This window comes from Trachypithecus francoisi, unplaced genomic scaffold, assembly GCF_009764315.1.
Source record: "Trachypithecus francoisi isolate TF-2019V2 unplaced genomic scaffold, Tfra_2.0 Lachesis_group14, whole genome shotgun sequence".
NCBI lineage: Eukaryota > Metazoa > Chordata > Mammalia > Primates > Cercopithecidae > Trachypithecus > Trachypithecus francoisi.
This window is the reverse complement of record NW_022681459.1, coordinates 48,395,589-48,421,962: the sequence shown is the minus strand read 5'-3', so window position 1 is coordinate 48,421,962 and position 26,374 is coordinate 48,395,589. Positions and strand designations below refer to the sequence as shown.

Genomic DNA, 26,374 nt, shown 5'->3' with positions numbered 1-26,374 from the left:
GACTGCACCACTGCACTTCAGCCTGGGCGACAGAGCAAAACTCTGTCTCAAAAAAAAAAAAGCCAGTATTTTCCTTCTTGCTCCAGGGAAGAAGGAACTGGCCCTGTACAACCAGGGATTCAGGACACATGTTACTAGCTCCAGATAAGTAGGATTTACACGAAAAAATCGACCCTATTTGTACCAGGGGGTAGGAAACACTTGAAGCTTTCAAATACTGCATTAGAAGCTTTCAAATATTGCGTTAGAGTTGTGACTCTCTGTCCTGGGCAAGTCAGGTCTAAAATGGAGAAACTGGTGACGCACTCCTCAAAAACCCAAGTGTAAAATGAGGTTAATGCCCTCCCTGACTTGTTGCCTTCACTTGTGTGGCATATTGTGCTGAAAATAATAATTAAGAAGCAACGTTATAGATGCAAATCCTCTAGGGCCCAAATCTTTCCGGCCGCTGCCAAGTTCTTTCGTGTTATCTTGGACATAACACAACATTAATTCAACTACTTCGCGGAGCGCCCACTAGTTGCTGGGCACTGCCTTAGGCCCTCGGACAGTGAACGAAAAACGGATATCTTTGTCTCTTCTTTACCGCCTCACCACGCCCCCACCTCCCTCGGGGGCCTCCGCACTCAGTTTCCGGCCTCCACGCCTCGCTTCCGGTCTGCCGCCCTTTCCTTACTTCCTCTTCTCTATGGTGCGCGGGGCGCCTTTGCTCCGCCTCCGGAAGTGGCTTGCTCCCGGTTCCAGGTTCGCGGAGCTGTGAGGTGAGGAGGGGACTAGGGCAGCGGGGCTGGGATATGGGGCGGGGCCGGGCGCTCCGGGACTGAGGTGCTGATCGCCCAAAGGGCACCCCTGGGCTGGGTCTGACCCGGGTTCTCCTCCCTCACTACCGGCGGTCCCCGGCCCCTCGGCGCTGCGCTGTTACCTCATCCGAAAAGTGTTCCCTGCAGCATCCTCAGGCTTCACGTTGGAGCCTCTTGGTCGTGATAATGTAGCCTGATGGGGGCGGAGGGGGGGGTGGTGGTGATGGTAACAGCTCACGTATAATGTGCTCTTCTGTGTGCCAGGCACTCTACTGTGTTGCCAAAGTCAGGATTTCTCACACTTAAGCCTTTCAGTTCCCATCTTTGTAGGCTTTGCCAGATCAACTTACCGCCTGTACTACCGTTTACTAAAATTTTTAATCCAGTCCAAATTTTTTTTTTTTTTTTTTTTTGCAACGGGGTCTCTGTTGTCAAGACTGAGCGATCATAGCTCACTGCAGCCTGGAACTTTTGGGTTCAAGCCATCCTCCCACCCCAGCCTCCAGAGTAGCTTGGGACCACAGGTGTGCGCCACCACACTAGGCTAATTTTTAAATTTTTTCTGAAAATGGGGTCTCGCTCTGTTTCCCACTCTGGTCTTGAACTCCTGGGCTCAAGCGATTCTTTCGCCTCTGCTTGCCTTGGCTTCCCAAAGTGTTGAGATTACAGGTGTGAGCCCAGTCACTTTTTTTGTTGTTGTTGAGACTGAATCTCGCTCTGTCTCCCAGGCGGGAGTGAAGTGGCCGCGATCTCGGCTCATTGCAACCTCTGCCTCCCGGGTTCAGGTGGTTCTCCTACCTCAGCCTCCTGAGTAGCTGAGCTTACAGGCGCACGCCTCCACACTCGGCTAATTTTTGTATTTTTGGTAGAGACGGGGTTTCACCATTTTGGCCAGGCTGGTCTTGAACTCCTGACCTCAGGTAATCCACCTGCCTCAGCCTCCCAAAGTGCTGGGATTACAGGTGTGAGCCACTGCGCCCAGCCAAGTCACTTTTGAAACTAAAAATTGACTTTGAGAGAAAACTTGAAATCTCTCCACCAGAAATGGAAAGCTGCTTTCTCTTGTTTTATGTAGAAGGTAAAAATTAATATAGTTAATATAATGAAAATAGATCATTATTAAATTCTGGCTAGATTTTGTTGTTTAAGGCTGTGGGATAGAGTTCTTTTGTTACAAAGGAACATTGGTATTCATAGATGTTAAAGACAAACTAGGGAACTTAGATGTTCTCCTTGAAGCAATCAGAAGTTTCAAAAAAGAATTGAAAAGGGATTAACTTTCTCCTTAGGTGTTCAGCATTATTTAAGATCACCTATGCATCATCTGAAACCACAGTCCCAGGTCATCTTCATCACCTTCCCCAGTGGAATGCCTCCTGTGTTAAAATCCACAACAGGCTGGGCGCGGTGGCTCAAGCCTGTAATCCCAGCACTTTGGGAGGCCGAGACGGGCGGATCACGAGGTCAGGAGATCGAGACCATCCTGGCTAACACGGTGAAACCTCGTCTCTACTAAAAAATGCAAAAAACTAGCCGGGCGAGGTGGTGGGCGCCTGTAGTCCCAGCTACTCCGGAGGCTGAGGCAGGAGAATGGCGTGAACCTGGAGGCGGAGCTTGCAGTGAGCAGAGATCCGGCCACTGCACTCCAGCCTGGGCGACAGAGCAAGACTCCGTCTCAAAAAAAAAAAAAAAAAAAGTCCACAACAACCCCTGTGGTAGGGACTGTTATTCTCATTTGATGTGTGAGGAAGCAGACCCAGAGAAAAGTGAAGTGACTTGTCCGGGGACTCATGGCCGTGAAAGAGTAGAATGGAGATTCCAGTTCAGGGCTCTCTGATTTTTACCATGACAAACTATTGGCTGCCTCAAGTCAGGGAGGTGGAAGCTTCAGTGAGTATGATTGTGCCACTGCACTCCAGCTTGGGTGACAGACCAAGATAGATTAAGGTAAAGGGGACAGTGCTGCCCACTTCAGGAGGCTGTGGTGAGGCAACAAGGGAGGATGCTTTGTGACCCTAGAGCCCCATGAAATGTAAGTTCGATACTTTAAATTCTAGAATCAACCTGGGAGTCGATGGCATCACTAGATGAGATGCTGGCAGGACTAGGAGGCGTAACAGTGTAGTTAAGAGCACCAGTATGGCATTGATTGGATAGATCCAGATTTTAGCATAGTAGTCATGTGACCTTGGGCAAGTAATTCCCCTTGAGAGCCTCAGTTTTGTCATCTGTAAAATGGTGGTAGTTCTTATCTGAAAAGTTTGTTATAAGGAGCAAATGAGAACGTACCCATACAGTGCTTAGATCAAGGCCCAGCACACAGTGATCCCAGTAGTACTGGGAGTGCGTTTAAATGCCAGACTGAAGAGTTTGGATACTAATTTATGGAGCACTCTGCAAGACTCGGGGGAAGAGGGTAGAGCTCACAATCTACATGGGAAGACAGGTGAACGATTCATAGAGATAAATTCCCTAACAGTGTACCCAAAGTAGCCAAAAGAGTGCTTTGGGGAGACCTGACAGGCTTCCTAGAGCAGATCAGCTTTGCTTAGTCTTGAAGGATATAGGGAGGAAGATCTTTGCAAGCAGGGGAAAGGACGTGGAGTGTTTGGAGAACTGGGATTGCAGGGTGCAGTTGCAGCCAGGAGCAGAGGTTGGGGACAGTGGGAAGGTCGGTAAGAATGGGAATGCAAGAAATGAAGTTGGGAAGATGGGTTGGGGACAAACCATCAAGGGTCTTTATAACAGGTCAGGGAATATGGATATTCAGTGCATTATGAAGAGCCAGCAAAAGTTTTGAAACAGGAGAGTCATTAATTAGGTTGGTCTTTTTTAAGAAAGAGAATTTAGACAGTATTGTTGGGCAAGACTGTTGAGAGTAGTCCTGTTGAGAGAGAGTAATGTGGAGGGCCTGGAATAGAGTGTTGAGATGGAGAGACACATGGTGCCTGGATAGTTGGGCGAACCCTTGAATGCAGGTCTCTTCTGTGGAGGGTGTGGAGCAGGATTGTGGGTGAAGGCAGGGAAGGGAGAGGTTGAAGAGGATGATTCCGAGATCAGTGGGGGTGGGTGGTGATGCCTTTTTATAAAAGGCGGTGGAGTTTGTTTTGGATGGGCTGAGGGATGTTTCCCTGTTGTATTATAGAGGGTTAAATTGAGGCTTTGAGGGGTTAAATGACTTTCTTGAGTTACCAAGTCTATAAGTGGCCAGAACTGCTAGTTCGGCTTCAGTGTTATGACTCCAGAAGAATCTCAAAAGCTTTCTCTTCTTAACAGGTCTCTGCTGTTTCCTCCTGACATCAAGGAACAACCATGTCATCAGAATCCAGCAAAAAACGGAAGCCCAAAGTCATCCGAAGTGATGGAGCCCCAGCTGAAGGAAAGCGGAATCGATCTGACACTGAGCAGGTGAGATCAGTCAGGGTTGCCATGGCGCTGAGAAATTACATCTCATGGCCAAGCACCTGGCTATGTGTTTACAGCAGCTCGGGGTCGCATCTACCAGGTACAACTTTTTGGTGGCTTCCACTTGATCAGGTGACTGGGATTCCCGTTTCTTCACAAAACCTGAGTGTCCACATCTGGTTTAGCTGCAGCATCTCCAAAACCAACAAGCCTGTATTAGACATGATTAGCACCTGCACAGAGAATGTTTTCCAGTATGATATATGTCTCCAGTTTTCCTGATGGTCAGAAGAAGGCAGTCTATCTGCAGCATGGCACTGGAGCTTCAGATATGTTGAAACCCAGGGTGCGCTGCTGAGACAATACCTGCAAATTCTGTCTCCAAAAAAAAAAGAGTGACTCCACTATGGTATAGCCACACTATGGGATATTATGGAACAGTTAAAAAGAAGGAAGTCAGTATGTGTGGTATGTGTGTAAGGACAAGGAAAGATCTCCAAGAGAAAGTGTTAAGTGTAAGAAGAAAGCCAGAGCATAGCATGTGTGATGTGAACCCTTTATGTTAAAAAATAGAAAAGACTCACCCAAAAGGAGAACTATAAATTTCTATGGGTACCTGTATATGTAAGTAAATAGGAAAGATCTGGAAAGATACACATCAAACTGGTAACAGTGCCTAAATCTTGGGAGGAAGTAGGTGTGGAGGCAGGTGGTCAAGGAGATTTTAAACTTTGAATTTCTTACAAGAATATATTCATGGTCGGGCACGGTGGCTCACACCTGTAATCTCAGCACTTTGGGAGGCTGAGGCAGGCGGATCACGAGGTCAGGAGATCGAGACCATCCTGGCTAACACAGTGAAACCCAGTCTCTACTAAAAATACAAAAAAAAAATTAGCCAGGCGTCATGGTGGGAGCCTGTAGTCCCAGCTACTCAGGAGGCTGAGGCAGGAGACTAGCGTAAACCTGGGAGGTGCAGCTTGCAGTGAGCCGAGATTACACCACTGCACTCCAGCCTAGGGGGGCAGAGCGAGACTCTCTCTCAAAAAAAAAAAAAAAAAGAATATATTCATATATTTTGGCCAGCCGTGGTGGTGCACTCCTGTAATCCCAGCTACTTGGGAGGCTGAAGCAGGAGAATCACTTGAGCCCAGTAGGCAGAGGTTGCCATGAGCCGAGATGACGTCACTGCATTCCAGCCTGGGCAATAGAGCGAGACTTTTGTCTCCAAAAAATATATATATGTATATTCATATATTTCTAATTCGATTCAAAATAATGTTACTGTTACGGCCTGAGAGCTCGTGGTCAGCAGGTTCTTTTCTTCATTTTGTCTGTTTCTCTGTCCTTGAATCTGTCAACTTCCTTTGTGACTTAGCTATTTAAAAAAAAATTTTTTTGAGACAGGGTCTCACTCTGTCACTCATGCCAGAGTACAGTGGCACGATTTTGGCTGACTGCTGACTCCCTCTCCTGGGCTTAAGCGATCCTCCCACCTCAGTCTTCCAAGTAGCTGGGACCACAGCTGTGTGCCACCATGCCCAGCTAATTTTGTATTTTTTGTAAATATGGGGCTTTGCCACGTTGCCCAGGGTGGTCTCAAATGCCTGAGCTTAAGTGGTCTGCCTGCCTTGGCCTCCCAAGGTATTAGGATTATAGGTGTGAGTCACCCCGCACCCAGCTGGAATTCCTCTCTATAGTAGACTGCCATGCAGCCATTTTGATTGAGATCTGTATTTATTGGGATGGTCATATGGTTTGGCCATGTCCCCACTCAAATCTCATCTTGAATTGTATCTCCCAGAATTGCCACGTGTTGTGGGAGGGACATATGAGGAGGTAATTGAGTCATGGGGGCCGGTCTTTCCCATGCTGTTCTTATAGTGAATAAGCCTCACAAGATCTGATGGGCTTATCAGGGGTTTCTGCTTTTGCTTCCTCCTTATTTTTCTCTTGCCGCCGTCATGTAAAAAGTGCTTTTTACCTCTTGCCATGTTTCTGAGGCCTCCCCAGCCATGTGGAACTGTAAGTCCAATTAAACCTCTTTTTGTTCCCAATTTCAGGTGTGTCTATCAGCAGCATGAAAACGAACTAATACAGTAGATTCATACCAGTAGAGTTGGGGGGTTGCTGAAAAGATACCTGAAAATGTGAAAGCAACTTTGGCCCTAAGTAACAGGCAGAGGTTGGAACAGTTTAGAGGGCTCAGAAGAAGACAGGAAAATGTGGGAAAGTTTGGAACCTTCTAGAGACTTGTTGAATGGCTTTGACAAAAATACTGATAATGGACTGGACATGGTGGCTAACGCCTGTAATCCCAGTACTTTGGGACGCTGAGGCAGGTGGATCATGAGGTCAGGAGTTCAAGACCAGCCTGGCTAAGATGGTGAAACCCTGTCTCTATTAAAAATACGAAAAAATTAGCCGGGCATGGTAGTGGGCGCCTGTAATCCCAGCTACTCGGGAGGTTGAGGCAGAGAATTGCTTGAACCAAGGAAGTGGAGGTTGCAGTGAGCCAAGATCATGCCACTGCGCTCCAACCTGAGCGACACGGTGAGACTCCATCCCAAAAAAAAAAAAAAAAGATTGATGATAATATGAACAATAAGGTCCAGCCTGAGGTGATCTCAGATGGAGAGAAGGAACTTGTTGGGAACTGGAGCAAAGGTGACTCTTGTTGTGTTTTAGCAAAGAGACTGGAGACATTTGCCCCTGCTCTAGAGATTTGTGGAACTTTGAACTTGAGAGAGATGATTTAGGGTATCCGGTGGAAGAAATTTCTAAGCAGCAAATCATTCAAAAGGTGACCGGGTTATGCGCAGTGGCTCACGCCTGTAATCCCAGCACTTTGGGAGGCTGAGGTGGGCAGATCACTTGGGGTCAGGAGTTCAAGACTGGCCTGGGCAACATGGTGAAACCCCATCTCTACTAGAAATACAGAAATTAGCCGGGCCTGGTGGCAGGTGCCTGTAATCCCAGCTACCCATGAGCCTGAAGCAGGAGAATTGCCTGAACCTGGAAGGCGGAGGTTGCAGTTAACTGAGATCACGCCGCTGCACTCCAGCGTGGGCGACAAGACTGAGACTCTGTCTCAAAAAAAAATAAAAAATAAAAAAAAAGAAAGAAAAGAAAAACCCGTTCTTTGAGGAGAAATTCAAGTTGGTTTCAGAAATTTGCATAAGTAGCAGGAAGCCTAATGTTAATTTCCAACACCATGGGGAAAATGTCTCTAGGCCTTGTCAGAGACCTTCATGGCAGCCCCTCCCATCGCAGGCCCAGGAGGAAAAAGTGGTTTTGTGGGCCAGTCCCAGGGTCCCTGTGCTGTATGCAGCCTAGGGACTTGGTGCCCTGTGTCCCAGCCACTCTAGGCATGGCTGAAAGGAGCCAATGTAGAGCTTGGGCTATAGCTTCAGAGGGTGGAAGCCCCAAGCTTTGGCAGCTTCCGCGTGGTGTTGAGCCTGTGGGTACACAGAAGTCAAGAATGGAGGTTTGCTCCACCTGGATTTCAGATGTATGGAGACGCCCGGATTCCCAGGCAAAAGTTTGCTGCCGGCACGCTCATGGAGAACCTCTGCTAGGGCAGTGTGGAAGGGAAATGTGGGGTTAGAGCCCACACACAGCGTCCCTACTGAGGCACTGCCTAGTGGAATTGTGAGAAGAGGGCCACCGTCCCTCCAGATCCTAGAATGGTAGATCCACCAACGGCTTGCACCATGCACCTGGAAAAGCTGCAGACACTCAACGCCAGCCCATGAAAGCAGCCAGGAGGGAGGGAGAATGTATCCTGCAAAGCCACAGGGGCAGAGCTGCCCAAGACCATGGGAACCCACCTTTTACATCAGCATGACCTGGATATGAGACTTGGAGTCAAAGGAGATCATTTTGGAGCTTTAAAATTTGACTGCCCCACTGGATTTTGGACTTGCATGGGCCCTGTAACCCCTTTGTTTTGGCCAATTTCTCCCATTTGGAATGGCTGTATTTACCCCCATTGTACCCCCATTGTGTCTAGGAAGTAACTAACTTGCTTTTGATTTTATAGGCTCATAGGTGGAAGGGGCTTGCCTTGTCTCAGATGAGATTTTGGACTGTGGACTTTTGGGTTAATGCTGAAATGAGTTAAGACTTTGGGCGACTGTTGGGAAGGCATGATTGGTTTTGAAATGTGAGGACATGAGATTTGGAGGGGCCAGGGGCGGAATGATATGGTTTGGGATTCAAATCTCAACTTTAATTGTATCTGCCCAGAATTGGCACATGTTGTGGGAGGGACCCAGAGGGAGGTAATTGAATCATGAGAGCCAGTCCTTCTCGTGCTATTCTCATGATAGTGAATAAGTCTCGCGACATCTGATGGGTTTATAAGGGGTTTCTGCTTTTGCTTCCTCCTCATTTTTCTCTTGCTGCCACCACGTAAGAAGTGCCTTTCACCTCCCACCATGATTCTGAGGCCTTCTCAGCTATGTGGAACTGTAAGTCCAATTAAACCTTTTTTTGTTCCCAGTTTCAGGTGTGTCTTTATTGGCAGCATGAAAGTGGACTAATACAGATGGGAAGTTGCACTTAACAGCACAGATGATATGATCCCGTTTTGTTTACAAATAAAATGTTTATTTATCCACAGTCTTCACAGTGGTGTTGTTTCGGACTGAGAGGTGAAATTATAGGCAATTTTTCCGTTTTCTTTTTGATACTACTCTGTATATTCTGAATCTTTGACATCAGGCATGCATTACTCTGCAATCAGAAAGCAAAAGAGGTTTCTATTTTGAAGAGAAGAAAAGCATTTGATTTAAGGACCAGATCTTTTAGAGACTTGATTGGGGCTTCATTGTTACTGTTTTTATCTAACCAGAGATGTCAGCCAAGTGTCCCTGATCCCAACAGGGAGACTTTTACCTCTTGCACACAGAGCCTTTATCCTTACCTCTACAGGAAGGTAAATACTACAGTGAGGAGGCCGAGGTGGATCTGCGGGACCCTGGCAGAGACTATGAGTTATACAAGTACACCTGCCAGGAGCTACAGAGGCTGATGGCCGAGATCCAAGACTTGAAGAGCAGGGGTGGCAAGGATGTGGTAAGAAGGGGGACCACGTGGCCGTGAACCTGGTGGGTATGCATAGATGAGGCTGTTTTTGCACCTACCAGGGCCCTTCCTGATCTTGGTCTTCTGTCCTAGCCATGATCAGGTGACTGGAGCCTCAGGGCTCTCAAAACCTATTAATTTATTGGAACTTCTCATTACCACTCAGTACCAATTACAGTACTGAAAGTACAGGATAATTAATTTTTTCCCTAATTTGATCATTTATCCAATTAATATTTATTAAGTGCCAGGCATTTTGCTAGGTGTTGAGAAATGATGGTACTTATACATTTGCTTGATACAAAGATTTATATGTATAAGTAAATTATAGATACCAAAAATGAAATTATCATTAATAGTAAGTGAATAAATGAGGTTTTAGGGGCAGATAAATTAAACAATGTGACTAAAAACTTGATAGATAAGTTTTTAAAAATCCATTTTTTTTCCAGGAATTGCACATATTCATGCCTATGCTGACAAGTTTTGTTACGATTATTGCATTCAATCTATTGTAGCCAAGCTTTATGGCTATAATTCTGTTATTTTCCATTTAAGTTATCCTGTAATGTTATTTATAGAGGTCAAATTTTATGGCAAGATGTTACTATTGCCGGGATCTCTGCTTAGAATCTGTAGAGACAGATTGTGCCTTCGCTGCCTTTATTCCATCTTCAATTCCTGTTACTGTAGTCCAAGCAGAAATTGCTTTTTTTTTTTGCCTGAGATTCTTAAGCGTTTTCCTTATATAACCATCCCTCTTATTTTCTTCATGACTTTTCTCATGGTTCTGGGCTCCCTCCATTGCCTGTGTTTGGCCCCAGATGAGGATGGGTCAGTGGTGAGGGACGGAAGGAAGCTGAGCGAGCCCCTGTCATCAGTGGGCTTTACTGTTTTCTTTGCTCACAGGCAATCGAAATCGAAGAACGGAGGATTCAGAGCTGTGTGCATTTCATGACTCTAAAGAAGCTTAACCGATTAGCCCACATCAGGTTGAAGAAAGGAAGAGATCAGACCCACGAGGTAGGAGTTAAAAGGTTTAATTAACCTTCCTCCTTTCTCCTCCTCATCCCTTTCTTTTTTTTTGGAGACAGTCTCGTTCTGTCCCCCAGGCTAGAGTCCATTGGCACAATCTCGATCTTGGCTCACCGCATCCTCTGCCTCCCAGCTTCAAGCAGTTCTCCTGCCTCAGCCTCCCAAGTAGCTGGGATTACAGGCGCCTGCCACCACCACCATGCCCGGCTCATTTTTGTAGTTTTTAGTAGAGATGGGGTTTCACCTTGTTGGCCAGGCTTGTCTTGAACTCCTGAGCTCAGGTGATCCACCCGCCTCAGCCTCCCAAAGTGCTGGGATTACAGATGTGAGCCACTGCACCCAGCCCCATCCCCTTCTTTATTCCCTTTACACCTTCTCTTAGTTTGCTGACCCTCTTCTCTGCCCCATCCTGACTTGCCCTGCTCACCTCTGATCTTATCCTCCTTTCAGGCTAAGCAGAAAGTAGATGCCTATCACCTGCAGCTCCAGAACCTGTTGTATGAGGTGATGCATCTACAGAAGGAGATCACCAAATGTTTGGAGTTTAAGTGAGTTCGGGAGGACAGGGCTTTGGCACATGTGGTCTCTCGGTAATTGCTTTTTCCCATGTAGCTCGCTGTAAGTCTGTTTCTTTTTTTTGTTTGTTTTTGAGATGGAGTCTTGCTCTGTCACCCAGTCTGGAGTGCAGTGGCAGAATCTCAGCTCACTGCAACCTCCACCTCCTGGGTTTAAGCGATTCTCCTGCCTCAGCCTCCCACTACAGGCGCCCACCACTACACTTGGCTAATTTTTGTATTTTTAGTAGAGATGGGGTTTTGCCATGTTTGCCAGGCTGGTCTCGAACTCCTGACCTCAGGTGATCCTCCTGCCTTGGCCTCCCAAAGTGCTGGGATTACAGGCATGAGCCACCACGCCTGGCCTAAGTCTCTCTTTAAAAAGAAATCTGATGAGCTTAGAAAACTGTAGGATCAGGCCGGGCGCGGTGGCTCAAGCCTGTAATCCCAGCACTTTGGGAGGCCGAGACGGGTGGATCACAAGGTCAGGAGATCGAGACCATCCTGGCTAACATGGTGAAACTCCGTCTCTACTAAAAAATACAAAAAAAACTAGCCGAGCGAGGTGGCGGGCGCCTGTAGTTCCAGCTACTTGGAAGGCTGAGGCGAGAGAATGGCGTGAACCCGGGAGGCAGTGGAGCTTGCAGTGAGCTGAGATCTGGCCACTGCACTCCAGCCCAGGCGATACAGCGAGACTCCGTCTCAAAAAAAAAAAAAAAAAAAGACAACTATAGGATCTGGGAGAAGGGCAAATTGCAAGGGTGAATGTGGGAGAATTGCAAGCCGTGGTTTCAGGCTGCATAAAGAATCTCAAAAGTCTGACCTTTTTGAGTTTTGAGCTCTGCACTTGGTAAAAAGCAGGTCTCTCTATCAGGGGTCTTTACATTACCAGTTTGATTCCAGGGTACATTGTATGGGAGCAACTCACTTCCAGTCATATGCTTTTAACCTTTTGGCCCAGTTTTCCTTTCTGTAGTCCCAGCATTCATTTTTGCAAATGGATTTTATTCTTTGGAACCTGAATTTCTTGCTGCTTAGCTGCCTTCAGGTGAAGAAACTACAATTTGTCCATGTCCTTCCTCAAAACCAAGCTGAGAAATGAGAAGGGGGAAGGAGTAAACGGGAAGAGAAGGGAAAGTGTTCTCACTTGATCAGACCTGTTTATGCAAACTGAAAGCAGCTTTTATCTCAAACTTGACATGTGCAGGGGTCCCATTAGACATTGGGTCCGGAATATTTTTAATAATCATGATGCTGATTGTTTTGTTTTTGTTTTGTTTTTTTTTTGAGACAGGATCTCACTCCTGTCACCCAGGCTGGTGCAGTGGCATAGTCCTGGCTCACTGCAGCCTTGACTTCCAGCCTCCTGAGTAGCTGGGACTACTGGCGTGCGCCACCACGCCTGGGTAATTTTTTGTATTTTTAGTAGTGATAGGGTTTTGCCATGTTGGGCTAGTCTCAAACTCCTGGTTGCAAATGATCCACCCACCTTGGCCTCCCAAGATGCTAAGATTATAGGTATGAGCCACCACGCCTGGCCTGATGCTGATTTTTTTTTTCTTTTTTTTTTTGTTTTCTAAGACAGAGTCTCGCTCTGTTGCCCAGGTTGGAGTGTGGTGGCGTGATCTTGGCTCGTTGCAACCTCTGCCTCCCGGGTTCAAGCGATTACAGACGTGAGCCACCACAGCTGGCTAATTTTTAGTAAAGACAGGGTTTCACCATGTTGGCCAGGCTGGTCTCAAACTCCTGACCTCAGGTGATCCACCCGTCTTGACCTCCCACAGTGCTGGGATTACAGGCATGAGCTACCGTGCCCATCCCTGATGCTGATTTTTGAGAGGCATCTTTATCTGTTCCACAAAATCATTACCTAGTAAAAGTTAAATATGAATAAAGGTGAAATCTGCATCAGGTCTGTACTTGAGTTAATAATACTGTACCATTGTCAGTTCCTGGTTTTGACAATGTATAATGTGGTTAGATAAGATAGTATCATTAGGGGAACTTGGGTGAAGGATACAGGGAGGAAATAAATTATCAGTATTATTTTTGAAACTTCTTGGAGTCTTAAACTATTTCCAAATTAAAAAGGTATCAAAAACAAAATAATGTGATGCACTGGTCTGTAATCATCATGCAAATGGAAACTGACAAACCCAGAATATAGTGGAACTTACGCCTGTTGGGAGGCAGGCGGCCACATGGAAGGAGCATAGGCCCTGAAGTTACACATCCTGGGTTCAAATCCCAGCTTGGCCACTCCGTAACTGTGGACCTTGGGCAAGCTGCTTACTGATAGAAGCCTCCATCTCAGTCAAATAATGGAGACTAAAACTCCCCGCCTCTTAAGAGTTGTTGTGAGGCTTGAATGAGGTGAGGATGACATATAGTGGGTGCTTATTAATATATGATAGCTGCTATTATTATTACTGTCATCTGACCATAACCTGAGCACTCAACTATGTTAATGCAGCAAAGAGGGTTAGATTTTTTTGAGACGGAGTCTCACTCTGTCACCCAGGCTGGAGTGCAATGGTGCAATCTTGGTTCACTGCGACCTCTGCCTCCTGGGTTCAAGCGATTCTCCTGCCTCACCCTCCCAAGTAGCTGGGATTACAGGCATGCACCACCACGCCTGGCTAATTTTTAGTAGAGATGGGGTTTCACCTTGTTGGTCAGGCTGGTCTCAAACTCCCAACCTTAGGTAATCCACCTGCCTCAGTTTCCCAAAGTGCTGGGATTACAGGAGTGAGCTACTGCGCCTGGCAGAATTTCTTTTCTTTTATAACATGTAAATCACTATGCATGCAACGGTTTAAGCCTCTAGATGTTTTTCCATCCAGTTCGCCCGTGCTGGGTCTTCCTCGTTCCATTCTTACATAGCTAATGTCTTGAACTTAAGTGCAGACCCTTATATTTATTCCTGTTAAATGACATATCTTGGTTTCAACCTGACAGCCTAGGCCCAGGCTGTAGTGTTTTTTTTTTGACTTTTTAGCTATTATCTCTGCTGCTCAGCTTGGAGACATTTGTAAATTTGATAAGAATCCCTTCCAAGACTTTAGCTAATTCCTGGGTAAAAAGGTTGGACAGCATGGGTAAGGATCCTATGGCATGTCAACTACCTTTCTCCACACTGAAACATCTGCTAATGAGCATTTGTGGAGAAGATTGGATTCCAGGATCCTAAGTAGTTGTAGACCAGGGCTAAGCAGGCATATGTTGGGGGTAACTTTGGGCCTGCTTAAACTACAGTTTGGTTTCCTGAGAACGGCAGCATGATGTCATGTTTTTGTCTGTAGGTCAAAGCACGAAGAAATTGATCTGGTCAGTTTAGAGGAGTTTTATAAGGAGGCTCCACCAGATATCAGCAAGGCCGAAGTCACCATGGGAGACCCTCACCAGCAAACACTGGCACGTCTGGACTGGGAGCTGGAGCAGCGGAAAAGGTAGCATTTCCTCCTTCCTGACGTTTTAACCATAAAGTGTCAGTGCTTTGTCATGACCCAGGATAAGGCAGCAAAGCACTGTGGAACTCTCAGAATAGCTTCTTTTTTTGTTGAGACGGAGTCTCGCTCTGTCGCCCAGGCTGGAGTGCAGTGGCCAGATCTCAGCTCACTGCAAGCTCCGCCTCCCGGGTTTACGCCATTCTCTCGCCTCAGCCTCCCCAGTAGCTGGGATTACAGGTGCCCGCCATCTCGCCCGGCTAATTTTTTGTATTTTTTTAGTAGAGACGGGGTTTCACCGTGCTAGCCAGGATGGTCTCGATCTCCTGACCTCGTGATCCGCCCGTCTCGGCCTCCCAAAGTGCTGGGATTACAGGGTTGAGCCACCGCGCCCGGCCTCTCAGAATAGTTTCTAAGACCAAATCCATTTTATGATTAATTCACACTGAATATTTTAAACTTTACCAACTTCATCATGGATGGGGTTGGGGTTATAATTGCTTAAGGGCTTTTTTTTTTTGAGATGGAGTCTCACTCTGTCTCCCAGGCTGGAGTGCAGTGGCGTGACCTCAGTTCACTGCAACCACCACCTCCCGGGTTCAAGTGATTCTCAGTCCTCCACCTCCCAAGGAGCTGGGTGGTAGGTGCACACCACCACGCCCATCTATTTTTTTTTTTTTTTTTGAGACGGAGTCTCGCTCTGTCACCCAGGCTGGAGTGCAGTGGCCGGATCTCAGCTCACTGTAAGCTCCGCCTCCCGGGTTTATGCCATTCTCCTGCCTCAGCCTCCCGAGTAGCTGGGACTACAGGCGCCCACCACCTTGCCTGGCTAGTTTTTGTATTTTTTAGTAGAGATGGGGTTTCACCGGGTTAGTGAGGATAGTCTCGATCTCCTGACCTCGTGATCCGCCCGTCTCAGCCTCCCAAAGTGCTGGGATTACAGGCTTGAGCCACCGCACCCGGCCAATGCCCATCTATTATTTGTATTTTTTTGTAGAGACGGGGTTTTACCATGTTGGCTAGGCTGATCTCGAACTCCTGACCTCAACTGATCTGCCTGCCTTGGCCTCCCAAAGTGCTGGGATTACAGGTGTGAGCCACTGTGCCTGGCCCCCTTTTTTATTTTATTTTTTTAAAGAGATGGCATTTCACTCTTGCTCAGGATGGAGTGCTGTGGCATGATCACGACTCACTTCAGCCTTGACCTCCTGGGCTCAAGCGATCCTTCTGCCTCAGCCTCCCAAGTAGCCAGGACTATGGGTGCCTGCCACCATGCCTGGCTAATATTTTTATTTTTGTAGAGCAGGGGTCTCACTCTGTTACCCAAGCTGGTCTTGAACTCCTGGCTTCAAGTGATTCTCCCACCTTGGCCTCCCCAAGTGCTGGGATTATAGGTGTGAGTTACCATGCCTGATCTCTCTTTGAAATTTTAATGCCGAAGACCTTATCTTTTGTACCATAAATCTAATTCTGTGTTTTGCCTTCCCCCCCTTATCTATAAGTGTATGCCTGTGGCATAAAGCTTTGTAAACATTATTTCAGGAGGTTGTGCAACATTCTAGTGTATATCCTAGTGTATAGAAAAATTCCCAAAATTATTCCCCTATTGGATTTTTGGTTGTTTCCATTTTTTTTTGCTGTCATAAATAATACTTCAAGTCACACTTTCGGTATAAATTTTTCTATACTAATAAAGAGTTTTATTTATTTATTTTTTTGACATGGAGTTTCACTCTTGTCGCCCAGGCTAGAATGCAATGGCGTAATCTCGGCTCACTGCAATCTTTGCTTCCCTGGTTCAACCAATTCTCCTGCCTCTCAGCCTCCCGAGTAGCTGGGAGTACAGGCATGTTCCACCATGCCCAGCTAATTTTTGTATTTTTAGTGGAAGCGGGGTTTCACCATGTTGGCCAAGATGGTCTCTATCTCTTGACCTCATGATTCGCCCGGCCTCCCAAAGTGTTGGGATTACAGGTGTGAGCCATCACGCCCAGCCAATTTTTGTATTTTTAATAAAGACAGGGGTTTCACCATGTTGGCCAGGCTGGTCTCAAACTCCTGACCTCAGGTGATCCACCCGCCTTGGGCTCCCAAAGTGCTGGGATTTTAGGCATGAGCCACTGTGTCTGGCCAGTACTGTGTGTTTTAATCTAAGTCATTCTAAAAATACAGTGGTTTTGTTTTTTTGTTTTTTTTTTCCGTAATGAACTTTTCATGGTTGTATCCTTACCATTCATGGTAACTTTTTCCCCTTTCATATTTGTACAAGAATACTAGGGCTTTTGATTGGCACATTTGTTCTGGTTTTTTGTTGGTGAAGTAGCTGTATACTTGCCTTTTTCTGTTATGGAATGTATTCTCTGTTTTTGGTTCATATTATGAATTTAATAAGCACCAAATCTGGTTCTTTTTTTCTTTTTTTTTTTTGAGATGGAGTCTTGCTCTGTTGCCCAGGCTGGAATGCAGTGGTGTTATCTTGGCTCACTGAAACATCTGCCTCCTGGCTTTAGGCAGTTCTCCTGCCTCAGCCTCCCGAGTAGCTGGGATTACAGGCACATGCCACTGTGCCCGGCTAATTTTTTTAGTAGAGACGGGGTTTCACCATGTTGGCCGGGCTGGTCTCGAACTCTTGACCTCAGGTGATCCGCCTGTCTGGACCTGCAAAGTGTTGGGATTACAGGCGTGAGCCACCGTGCCCGACCGAGTCTGGTTCTTAGGGAATTTGTGTCAGTGTCTTAGCAAATGGGGCTGGCCTATCACTCCGTTGTCCAGTCTACTGATTGTGCTGGGCACAGACTCAGCTGTCACTGCTGCATTCTTGTGGCACTGGTCCAGAATCTATTCCCACCCTGTCCCAACCAGGCCAGTCCATGGGCCTCTTTTGGGTTATATAGCTGCTAAGTCCATGTTTATGAAAGTTTTAGGTCTTACCTTTCAAGCAAGAAAAGGAACAGAAAATGGTATGTGTATCCCCTAGTGGTCTCCAGAGCAGACAGAGCCTCTGGAGAGCAAGAGACATGAATCCAAAGCCCAGCACAGTGTTTGTTCTTGGCTGGATGCCCTTGGGCAAGTTATCTACTTGCCTGAGCCTTGGTTTCCTCCTTTGGGGATAAGAAAAGTCCCCGTCTTCCAGGGTCTTTATAAGGATTAAATGTGATTGTGCTTGTAAAGAACTCACCAAAGTACCTGGCACACATTGAGTGCTGGATAAACATTAGCAGTTAATCATGGCTGCTACCATTAGGTGGAGTCGGACAGTGAACAGGCATGTTGAGGTATCACAGGGGACATCAGGTGACAATGCTCTTTCCTCCCCCAACAGGCTGGCAGAGAAGTACCGAGAGTGCCTATCCAACAAGGAGAAGATTCTCAAGGAGATTGAGGTGAAGAAGGAGTACTTGAGCAGCCTCCAGCCCCGCCTCAATAGCATCATGCAGGTGGGGCCCGCTGGCCTTTTGCTTTGCCTTCACCACTGACCAGGCACTGCCAGACGCCATGTCACCCTTTGAGATTTGCCAGGTCTATTACCCTAAATTAGAATATAGTATAAGGATGGCCTTGTCTGCATCCCTACCCGGTTGGTGTGATAAGCTTGTGTCTGGGAGGAAGAAGTGCTGGCCTCAGGAATATATACACACATTGACCTGGGTGTTTTCATCCAAAGCCTCTTCTGGGTAGCATACTTTCTCAGACTGTGTAAATTTGGTTTGCCCCCTGCATGGCCCCCACTGGCCTCACAGTCTCCAGGCATCTAAACTTGCTTCTTGTGGATGTCTGTTTGATCCCCCTGACTACACTTCAGGGTCAGACTGCTCAACAGATCTTCTTACTCTGAAAAAAACTTTACTCATGAGGAAGAGTCCACACTTTACCTGTAAAATATAATGTCTTTCTGTATAGGTGGCCCACTTTTTGTTTGCTTTGTGAAGCCAGATTTGGTCTAAATCCTTATAATTTTGTGAAGCAAGGTAGATGGCTAATATGAAAGAACTTTGTAAAAGGATCCTAGAGATAAATTTGCTTATTTTCTTAGGATTTGGCAATCTCTATATTTCCTTTCTTAGCTCTAAGTGTGGAAGGAGAGTTGTTGACTGCTTGTGGTGCCTCATGCCTGTAATCCTAGCACTTCGGGTGGCTGAGAGGGGAGGATCACTTGAGCCCAGGAGTTTGAGACCAGCCTGGGCAATATCGGGAGACCTCACCTCTACAAAAAAAAATTAACTGGTCATGGTGGCACGTGCCTGTCGTCCCAGCTACTTGGAAGGCTGAGGCAGGAGGGTCGCTCCAGCCTGGGTGACAGAGCAGAAATTAAAAGTTTTGGTTGTACTTAACCAAAGCTTCTGCATGGTTAAATTTTCTCTTGTTACCTGGAAACTTTCTAAATGGATACGGGTTAAATAATTTCTTGTATGGTACAGCCTTAGAGCTATGATGAAAGTACGGAATCAAACCACTGATACCGAACCACTGACAGAATAACTGAAATATAAAAGAAGATCTGTCATATTATTAAACAAAAAAATGCAAGTTGTAGAACATATAGTATAAGCTCATTTCTATATCTTGGTTTACAAAGTATCTGTAGGGATGTATACATGTAGGAGTTGGGTATATACTTGGAAAAGTCTATATTCATACCGAACCATTAGCAGCTACCTTGAGGACTGGGAACTGGGAGCTTTTGTTTTACAAACTTGAATACCACTTTTTTTTCCCTTTTCCTTACCCACCTTTGCTGCCGCCCCCCATGACTTTAAGATGCTTTTTTTTTTTTTTTGATACAGAGTTGCTTTGTTGCCTAGGCTGGAGTGGAGTGGCGCCATCTCGGCTCACCGCAACTTCTGCCTCCCAGGTTCAAGCGATTCTCCTGCCTCAGCCTCCCGAGTAGCTGGGTTTACAGGTGCCTGCCACCACACCTGGCAAATTTTGTATTTTTAGTAGAGATGGGGTTTCACCATGTTGGCCAGTAGTCTTGAACTCCTGATGTCAGGTGATCCACCTGCCTCGGCCTCCCAAAGTACTGGGATTACAGGCATGAGCCCCCACGTCCGGCCTAAAATGCTTTTTTTTTTTTTTTTTTGAGACAGAGTCTCACTCTGTTGCCTAGGCTGGAGTGCAGTGGTACAGTCTCGGCTCACTGCAAGCTCTGCCTCCGGGGTTCATGCCATTCTTCTGCCTCAGCCTCCCAAGTAGCTGGGACTACAAGTGCCTGCCACCACGCCCAACTAATTTTTTGTTTTGTATTTTTAGTAGATACGGGGTTTCACTATGTTAGCCAGGATGGTCTCGATCTCCTGACCTCGTGATCCGCCTGCCTCAGCCTCTCAAAGTGCTGGGATAACAGGCGTGAGCCACCATGCCCGGCCTAAAATGCTTTTCATTTTACTTTATGTATTGCGCAATTGATCCTCATGCACTGCGCAGAGTCTGCAAACTTGAAACTCAAAGCGATCTAGTTCAGTCTTTCCTGAGTCAAGAAAAAAAAGAAAAAAAAAAAAACAGAAGAAAAGCACACAAATAAAATCTCTGAAACAAAACCTGAATTCATTGCCTAAGGTCTTGAATACAACTTTTAAAAACAATGTACAATGTATTACTTTAAAACAGAATTTTATATACAGAAAAGCATATAACTCGCAAGTATATGGCTCAGTGAATATTCACTAAGAAACACATCTGTGTAACCAGCACCCAAAATCCAAGAGAAAGAATGTTAACAATTTCCTGGAAGCTCCTTTATTCCCCCTCCCAGTCCCTATCTTCCCCCACACCCCAGTAACCATAATCTTGACATGTAACATCATAGGTTCGTTTTGCCTGTTTTTGAACTCTATACAAAGAGAATCATAGTATATACTCCTATATCTGGCTTCTTTTATTCAGCAGTATGTTTTTAAGATTCATCTGAGCTATTATGAGTGCAGGAGTTTGTTTTCACTGATGTTTAGTATTTGGTTGTTTCCAGCTTAGGGCCGTTTGAATAATGCTGCTATGAGCATTCTTATACGTGTGCTTTGGCATACATGTGTACATCTGTCTGTTGAATATATACCCAGGAATGAAATTGCCAGGTCATACAGTATGTTACACATATATTTAGCTTTTGTAGACACTGAAACAGTTTTTTAAAGTGATTGTACCGATTTACAGGAATTCCCACCAGCACCATATGTAAGTTCTAATTGTTCTACATCCTTGTCAACACTTGATACTCTCAGTCTCCTTAATTTTGGCTACTCTGGAGGATCTCATTATAGTTTTAATTTTTATTTCCCTGAGGACTAGTGATGTTGAACACAGCACGTTTTGCCTTTTGGATAACCTCTTGGGATGGGCCTAGGCAAGTCTCTTGCCTGTTTTTCTGTTAGGTTGCCTGGAGATGAGTGTTTTCCCAGATCTTTCCCATTCTGTAACCTCCTGCCTTTTCACTTTGCTAATGGTATCTTTTAATGAGTGCATGTTCCTAATTTTACTAATTATTCTTTTCCTTTATAGTTAGTACTTTTTTTGTGTCTTGTTTAAGAAATCTGTCTATTTAAATCTGTAGTAATCCTAGAAGTGATTTTGTATGTAGTGTAAGTTAAGGGTAAAGAGTCATTTTTTTCTTTCCACATAGGTATTTAGCTGACCATTTATTGAAGACATTCTCTTTGCACTGCTCTGTAGTGCCACTTTTGTCACAAATCAAATATCTTTGTACATGTGGATATGTGTGTAATCTCTGTGTCCATCCTTGCACAGTATCACACCGTCTTATTTACTGTGGCTTTATCAGAAGTCTCGATGCACAGTTGCAACCTAATTCTTCAGGATTGTCTTGGTTATTCTTAGCCCTTTGCATTTACGTATAAGTTTCAGAATGAGGTTGTCTGTTCTTACCTGCTGGGATTTTGATTGGGATTGCACTGAATCAGCAGACCACTTTAGAATAAATTGTTACCTGGACAGTATTTGAGTCTTCCAGGCCACTGACATTCATATGTATCCACTTATTTTAGACTTTTCATGTCTCAGGTTTTTGTGTAGAGGCTTATATGCCTTTCATTTGTTTATTTTTATTTTATTTTATTTTAAGGCAGAATCTTGCTCTCTTGCCCAGGCTGGAGTACAGTGGTACAATCTTGGCTCACTGCAACCTCTGTCTCCCAGGTTCAAGCAATTCTTCTGCCTCAGTCTCCCGAGTAGCTGGGATTACAGGTGCGTGCCACCACACTTGGCCAATTTTTGTATTTTTAGCAGAGATTGGGTTTTACCATGTTGGCCAGGCTGGTCTCAAACTCCTGACCTCAGGTGATCCACCTGCCTTGGCCTCCCAAAGTGCTGGGATTACAGGCATAAGCCACTGTGCCCAACCTGCTTGTTTATTGTTTTTTGTTTGTTTGTTTGTTTGTTTTTTGAGACAGAGTTTTGTTCTTGTTGCCCAGGCTAGAGTGCAATGGCACGATCTCGGCTCACCGCAACCTCTACTTCCTGGGTTTAAGTGATTCTCCTGCCTCAGCCTCCCAAGTAGCTGGGATTACAGGCATATGCTACTACGCCCAGCTAATTTTGTATTTTTTTTAGTAGAGACAGGGTTCTCCATGTCAGTCAGGCTGGTCTCGATCTCCCGACCTCAGGTGATCCTCCTGCCTCAGCCTCCCAAAGTGCTGGGATTATAGGCGTGAGCCACTATGCCCGGCCTGTTTATTCTTATTTGACGTTTTATTGATGGTATTGAAATGGCATCATTTTATAATTTCTTTTTTTTAATTGATTTTTATTTTTTATGGAAATGGCATCTCGTTAAGTTACCCAGGCTGCTCTTGAACTCCTAGCCTCAAGTGATCCTCCTGCCTCAGCCTCCCAAAGTGCTGGGACTATGGGCATGAGCCCTGGTACCCTGACAGTAAGTAAAATAAAACAATTTTATTTTCTTACTGTTTGTTGCTAGTATAAAGAAATATAATTTTGTTTATATTGAGCTTTTATCCACCTATTAGTTCTATTAGTTTATCATGTATCACTTTTATAGACAATGATTTATAGTCACTCAGTAGCCACTTGTTCCTGTGTGGACTGGCTAAAAAAGGAAGAACAAAAATCTGTCTCTTGTGTGCAGGCTTCCCTTCCGGTGCAGGAGTACCTGTTTATGCCATTCGACCAGGCTCATAAGCAGTATGAGACAGCCAGGCACCTGCCGCCTCCCCTCTATGTCCTCTTTGTTCAGGCCACTGCGTATGGGCAGGCCTGTGGTGAGTATGGGGGCTGGGTGAGGACGAGGGGCTGTGGGAGCAGCAGCTGTGGCCAAGTGAATCAGTTGGAAGCAGTACCTGCTAAGGAAATTTCTCAGTCCTGCCCCGAAGCCCTCAGGTGACAGACGCTTTCTTCCCTCTGCATTACCCAGCATGGCTGCTCTGACCAGCTGGCCTAAGGCTGAATTAATACCTGATGGGTATTTCACAATGGGTGGCTTTGAGTCATTCGTGAGCCTGGCTGGACAGCTGTTGGGTGCAGAGCCCAGGCAGCCTATCTGGGCTCCCAGGTGCTCACACCATCAAGGCACGCTTGGCAGTTAGATCAGTGCCTCTTGCTCTGCTTCAGGGTGGGGGTGCCTGGTGAATACAGGTCTCAACCAGCTCTCCCAGGCTTTCACCATGCCTTGAATCAGGCTGCATGTCTTTGTTGTGAATTTCCAGGTTAGATATGTCCTCATTAAGCTTGAGGGCAGCCTATGACTCAGCTAGGGTTTTGAGAAAATTTTGGAGACCCTGCCTTTTGCCCTAATGCAGCTTTCACCCAGCACCTAAATTTTCTCCCCCACCCCACCCCACCACATCAGACAGACATATACTGCACCAGTGCTTGCTTCTCCTCCCACCGTGGGCACCAACACATTACTGTCTCTCTTCTTGTGTCTTCCTCGTCCTTCTGGTCCTCCCCTCCCCTTTGTTCTCCCTCCTGTTTCCATCATCAGCTCATATGAAATCCTCCCAGCCCCCTAGACAGGGTGAGTAATTTTCTTTTCTTTTACGTTTAAAATCGGCCTGTTCCATTCTGATGTTCGTATAGAATGCTAATATTAAATGGCTGAAAAAAATAGTCTGGCGTTTGCCAGTGACTGATGGGAGCAACTAGTTGTTTGGGGTGAAGGGTGGTGATTCACATAGGGTTGCCATAGATAAGGCAGTGGTCAGCCACTTGGGGGAAATTTGCCATCCCTCTTTTGTGTGGCTAGGCAAACCATTTCAGGTTCTTGGGACTATCTGTACCCTTAAAAGTAGAGTTGGAAGGTGGTGGGCTGTCTGACCTCACAGCAGTAGACCCTCAGAGGGGGGTCCCAAGACATCACTCAATAAGGTGTCACAGTCACACCTGGTGTATGCAACAGGCTGTTAGCTCATGTGCTGGAGAGGCCAAGCTTAAATTGAACAGACCTACTCTTGAATCCTGGTTTATCAGCCTTGTGGCTGTGATGTCTAGCTTCTCTGAACCTTAAGTTTCCCATCTAAAAATGGCTATAATAATGTATTACTCCTGTAGGGTTGTTGTGAGGAATAAATTTTTTTTTTTTTCTCTGAGACGGAGTCTCACTCTGTTGCGCAGGCTGGAGTGCAGTGGCATGATCTCGGCTCACTGCAACCTCTGCCTCCCGGGTTCAAGCAGTTCTCCCTGCCTCAGCCTCCCAAGTAGTTGGGGTTACAGGCGCCCACCATTGTTCCCGGCTAATTTTTATATAGTTAGTAGAGACGGATTTCACCATGTTGGCCAGGCTGGTCTCGAACTCCTGACCTCGGGTGATCCACTCTCCTTGGCCTCCCAACCAGGCATGAGCCACCACGCCCAGCCTAAAAATTAATTTTTAATAATTTTATAATTAAAATTACAAGCATCAGCTCATTCAGTCCCCACCACTAATGGGGCAGCTACTATTTTTCTTTTTTTTTTTTTTTTGAGACGGCGTCTCACTCTGTTGCCCAGGCTGCAATGCAGTGGCATGATCTCAGTTCACAGTAACCTCCTGGATTCAAGCAGTTCTCCTCTCTCAGCCTCCCAAGTAGCTGGGATTACAGGCACGTGCCGCCACACACAGCTAATTTTTTATTTTTGGTATAAACGGGATTTTGCCATCTTAGCCAGGCTGGTCTCAAACTCCTGACCTCAGGTGATCCACCTGCCTCAGCCTCCCAAAGTGGTGGGATTACAGGCGTGAGCCGCCGCGCCCGGCAGCTACTATTTTTCAAGTCCCCATTTCATAGATACAGAAACTGAGGCTCAGACAGTGACATAACTTTCCAGGTCATGTGTTTGGGAATTGGTTAGGTGGGGACTCAGGTCTGGGACTAGACTGCAAGATCCAAGTTCCTATTCACTGTCCTACTGCTTCCCGGTTAAGTGAGACAGTGGCAGCCATGTGCTTGGTATAGTGTAGAACGAAGAAAAAACACTTATGTGAGAGTCATTGTTTCTGGGATGTGGACAGGTGTGGATTTCTGGATGAGAACCTCTAAGACAATTGGCAGAGGAGTTCCATGTGGCTTTAGGCCCTCAGTGAATTTCTGTGCTTTGGTGTGCACCAAAAAGGAGAGGCATTCCCTGCTAGTTTCAGGTAATGCTGGTTTAGGAATTTGTACTTAAGTTGTTTGTTCTCAGTAAATGACAGAAAAAAAGACTTAAGTGTCCCACCTTGTTTCCCTTCATCTGGAGCAAGGATTTTTGCCGTTCCACCCTTAGTCAGCAAGGAGCTGGGCAGAAATGGGAGAAATGCAGCCCCAGAGCTGGCCTACTCATGCTGCTTAGCACCTTTCCTCAGCAGCTTTCCTACCAGACTCTTTCTTGCCCCCCAGATAAGACGTTATCTGTGGCAATCGAAGGCAGTGTGGACGAAGCCAAGGCTCTTTTCAAGCCTCCAGACGACTCCCAAGGTAATGTCGTGGTTGGGATTCCTCCCCCAGCGACACCAAGTCACCATCCAAGGGCAGTCCTGGTCTTTGGACCAGCTGGACTGGTTCTGTGTAGTGGGAAGCTTGACTTGAATGTCCTAGCACCTGGGGTAGACAGGAAAGAGAGCTCACTTCCCGGAGTCACAAGGTGCTGCCCGTGGATTTCAGCCCTGCCACTCACTAGCTGACTGACCCTGAGGAAGGTATTTAACATTTCAGAGCCTCAGCTTATTCCTTTGTGAAAACAGATAGTAACACCTCATGTAGGATTGTTATGTGGATTAAATAAGGTAAAGCAAGTAAGGCCTTTAGCATAATTCTCAGCACATAGTACCCCTTCATGCTTCTACTACTATTATTATTATTGTTTATGTTACTATTATTACCACAACCACCACCACCATCACAAGGAGGGGCTTGTGTTCCATCTAAATGACATCAAAAAGCCCTTTGAAAAAAACGGGTTGTACGTCATTCTTGTTTTTTCTTTTTTCTTCACCATGTTTTCTATACTGAATAAGAAGCAGCAAGTTAATTTATTATTTGTTATAGAGAAACTCATTTACAAAAGATAGAGTCAGGGCCCCTTTATGCCATGTGGGTTGGAGTGCTTCAGGGAGCATTTGGAGCCCCCTCACCTCTAGCTGCCTTCTCTCTGGCTGCAGATGACGAGAGTGACTCGGATGCCGAGGAGGAGCAGACCACGGTGAGAACCATTTTCTCTTATGGGGGCATCAAGCAACTGCATGCACTGGGGCATGCTTGTTTGCAGGTGACATCCTCCCTAGAAGCAGAAGAAAGAGGTTTGAAAGAAAAGGCTGCTGGGAGGGGAGTCTGGCAACCCAGCTAGCTGAAGCAGCAGGTGCCAGGCAGTAGGGTTGAGGCCTGGATGGTTGGGAGAGGGAAGGGGAGATTGGTATGACCGATGCTCATCAGCTTGGCACTTTCCTTTGTCCAGAAACGCCGGAGACCCACGCTGGGCGTTCAGTTGGACGACAAACGCAAAGAGATGCTGAAGAGGCACCCACTGTCCGTCATGCTCGACCTGAAGTGCAAAGGTCTGGCTGCACTCACCTTGTTTAGGGGATCTGTAGCACCTAAGAGTTCACCCAGCTGCACATGCAGAG

At 46.1% G+C, this 26,374-nt stretch overlaps 1 protein-coding gene across 4 annotated transcripts in view; it reads left to right on the top strand.

Annotated features, from left to right (window-relative positions):
* Nucleotides 1-662: 662 nt before the first annotated feature.
* The window catches only part of THOC5 (THO complex 5), a 43,342-nt gene continuing 17,630 nt past the window's right edge, over nucleotides 663-26,374 (top strand). Inside the window, exons 1-14 of one of the 4 annotated variants that reach the window (XM_033233154.1) lie at nucleotides 745-761; nucleotides 2,090-2,186; nucleotides 2,497-2,515; nucleotides 4,077-4,208; nucleotides 9,141-9,284; nucleotides 10,203-10,316; nucleotides 10,779-10,876; nucleotides 14,185-14,331; nucleotides 17,651-17,765; nucleotides 22,427-22,559; nucleotides 23,282-23,314; nucleotides 25,152-25,229; nucleotides 25,913-25,953; nucleotides 26,206-26,305. In XM_033233154.1, the coding sequence (XP_033089045.1) occupies nucleotides 4,113-4,208; nucleotides 9,141-9,284; nucleotides 10,203-10,316; nucleotides 10,779-10,876; nucleotides 14,185-14,331; nucleotides 17,651-17,765; nucleotides 22,427-22,559; nucleotides 23,282-23,314; nucleotides 25,152-25,229; nucleotides 25,913-25,953; nucleotides 26,206-26,305 (1,099 nt within the window). In that variant the 5' untranslated portion in view covers nucleotides 745-761; nucleotides 2,090-2,186; nucleotides 2,497-2,515; nucleotides 4,077-4,112. Of the gene's footprint in view, nucleotides 762-2,089; nucleotides 2,187-2,496; nucleotides 2,516-2,540; nucleotides 2,691-4,076; nucleotides 4,209-9,140; nucleotides 9,285-10,202; nucleotides 10,317-10,778; nucleotides 10,877-14,184; nucleotides 14,332-17,650; nucleotides 17,766-22,426; nucleotides 22,560-23,281; nucleotides 23,315-25,151; nucleotides 25,230-25,912; nucleotides 25,954-26,205; nucleotides 26,306-26,374 lie in introns of those variants that run through there. The other 3 variants (XM_033233152.1, XM_033233155.1, XM_033233156.1) reach the window with 3 other exon arrangements.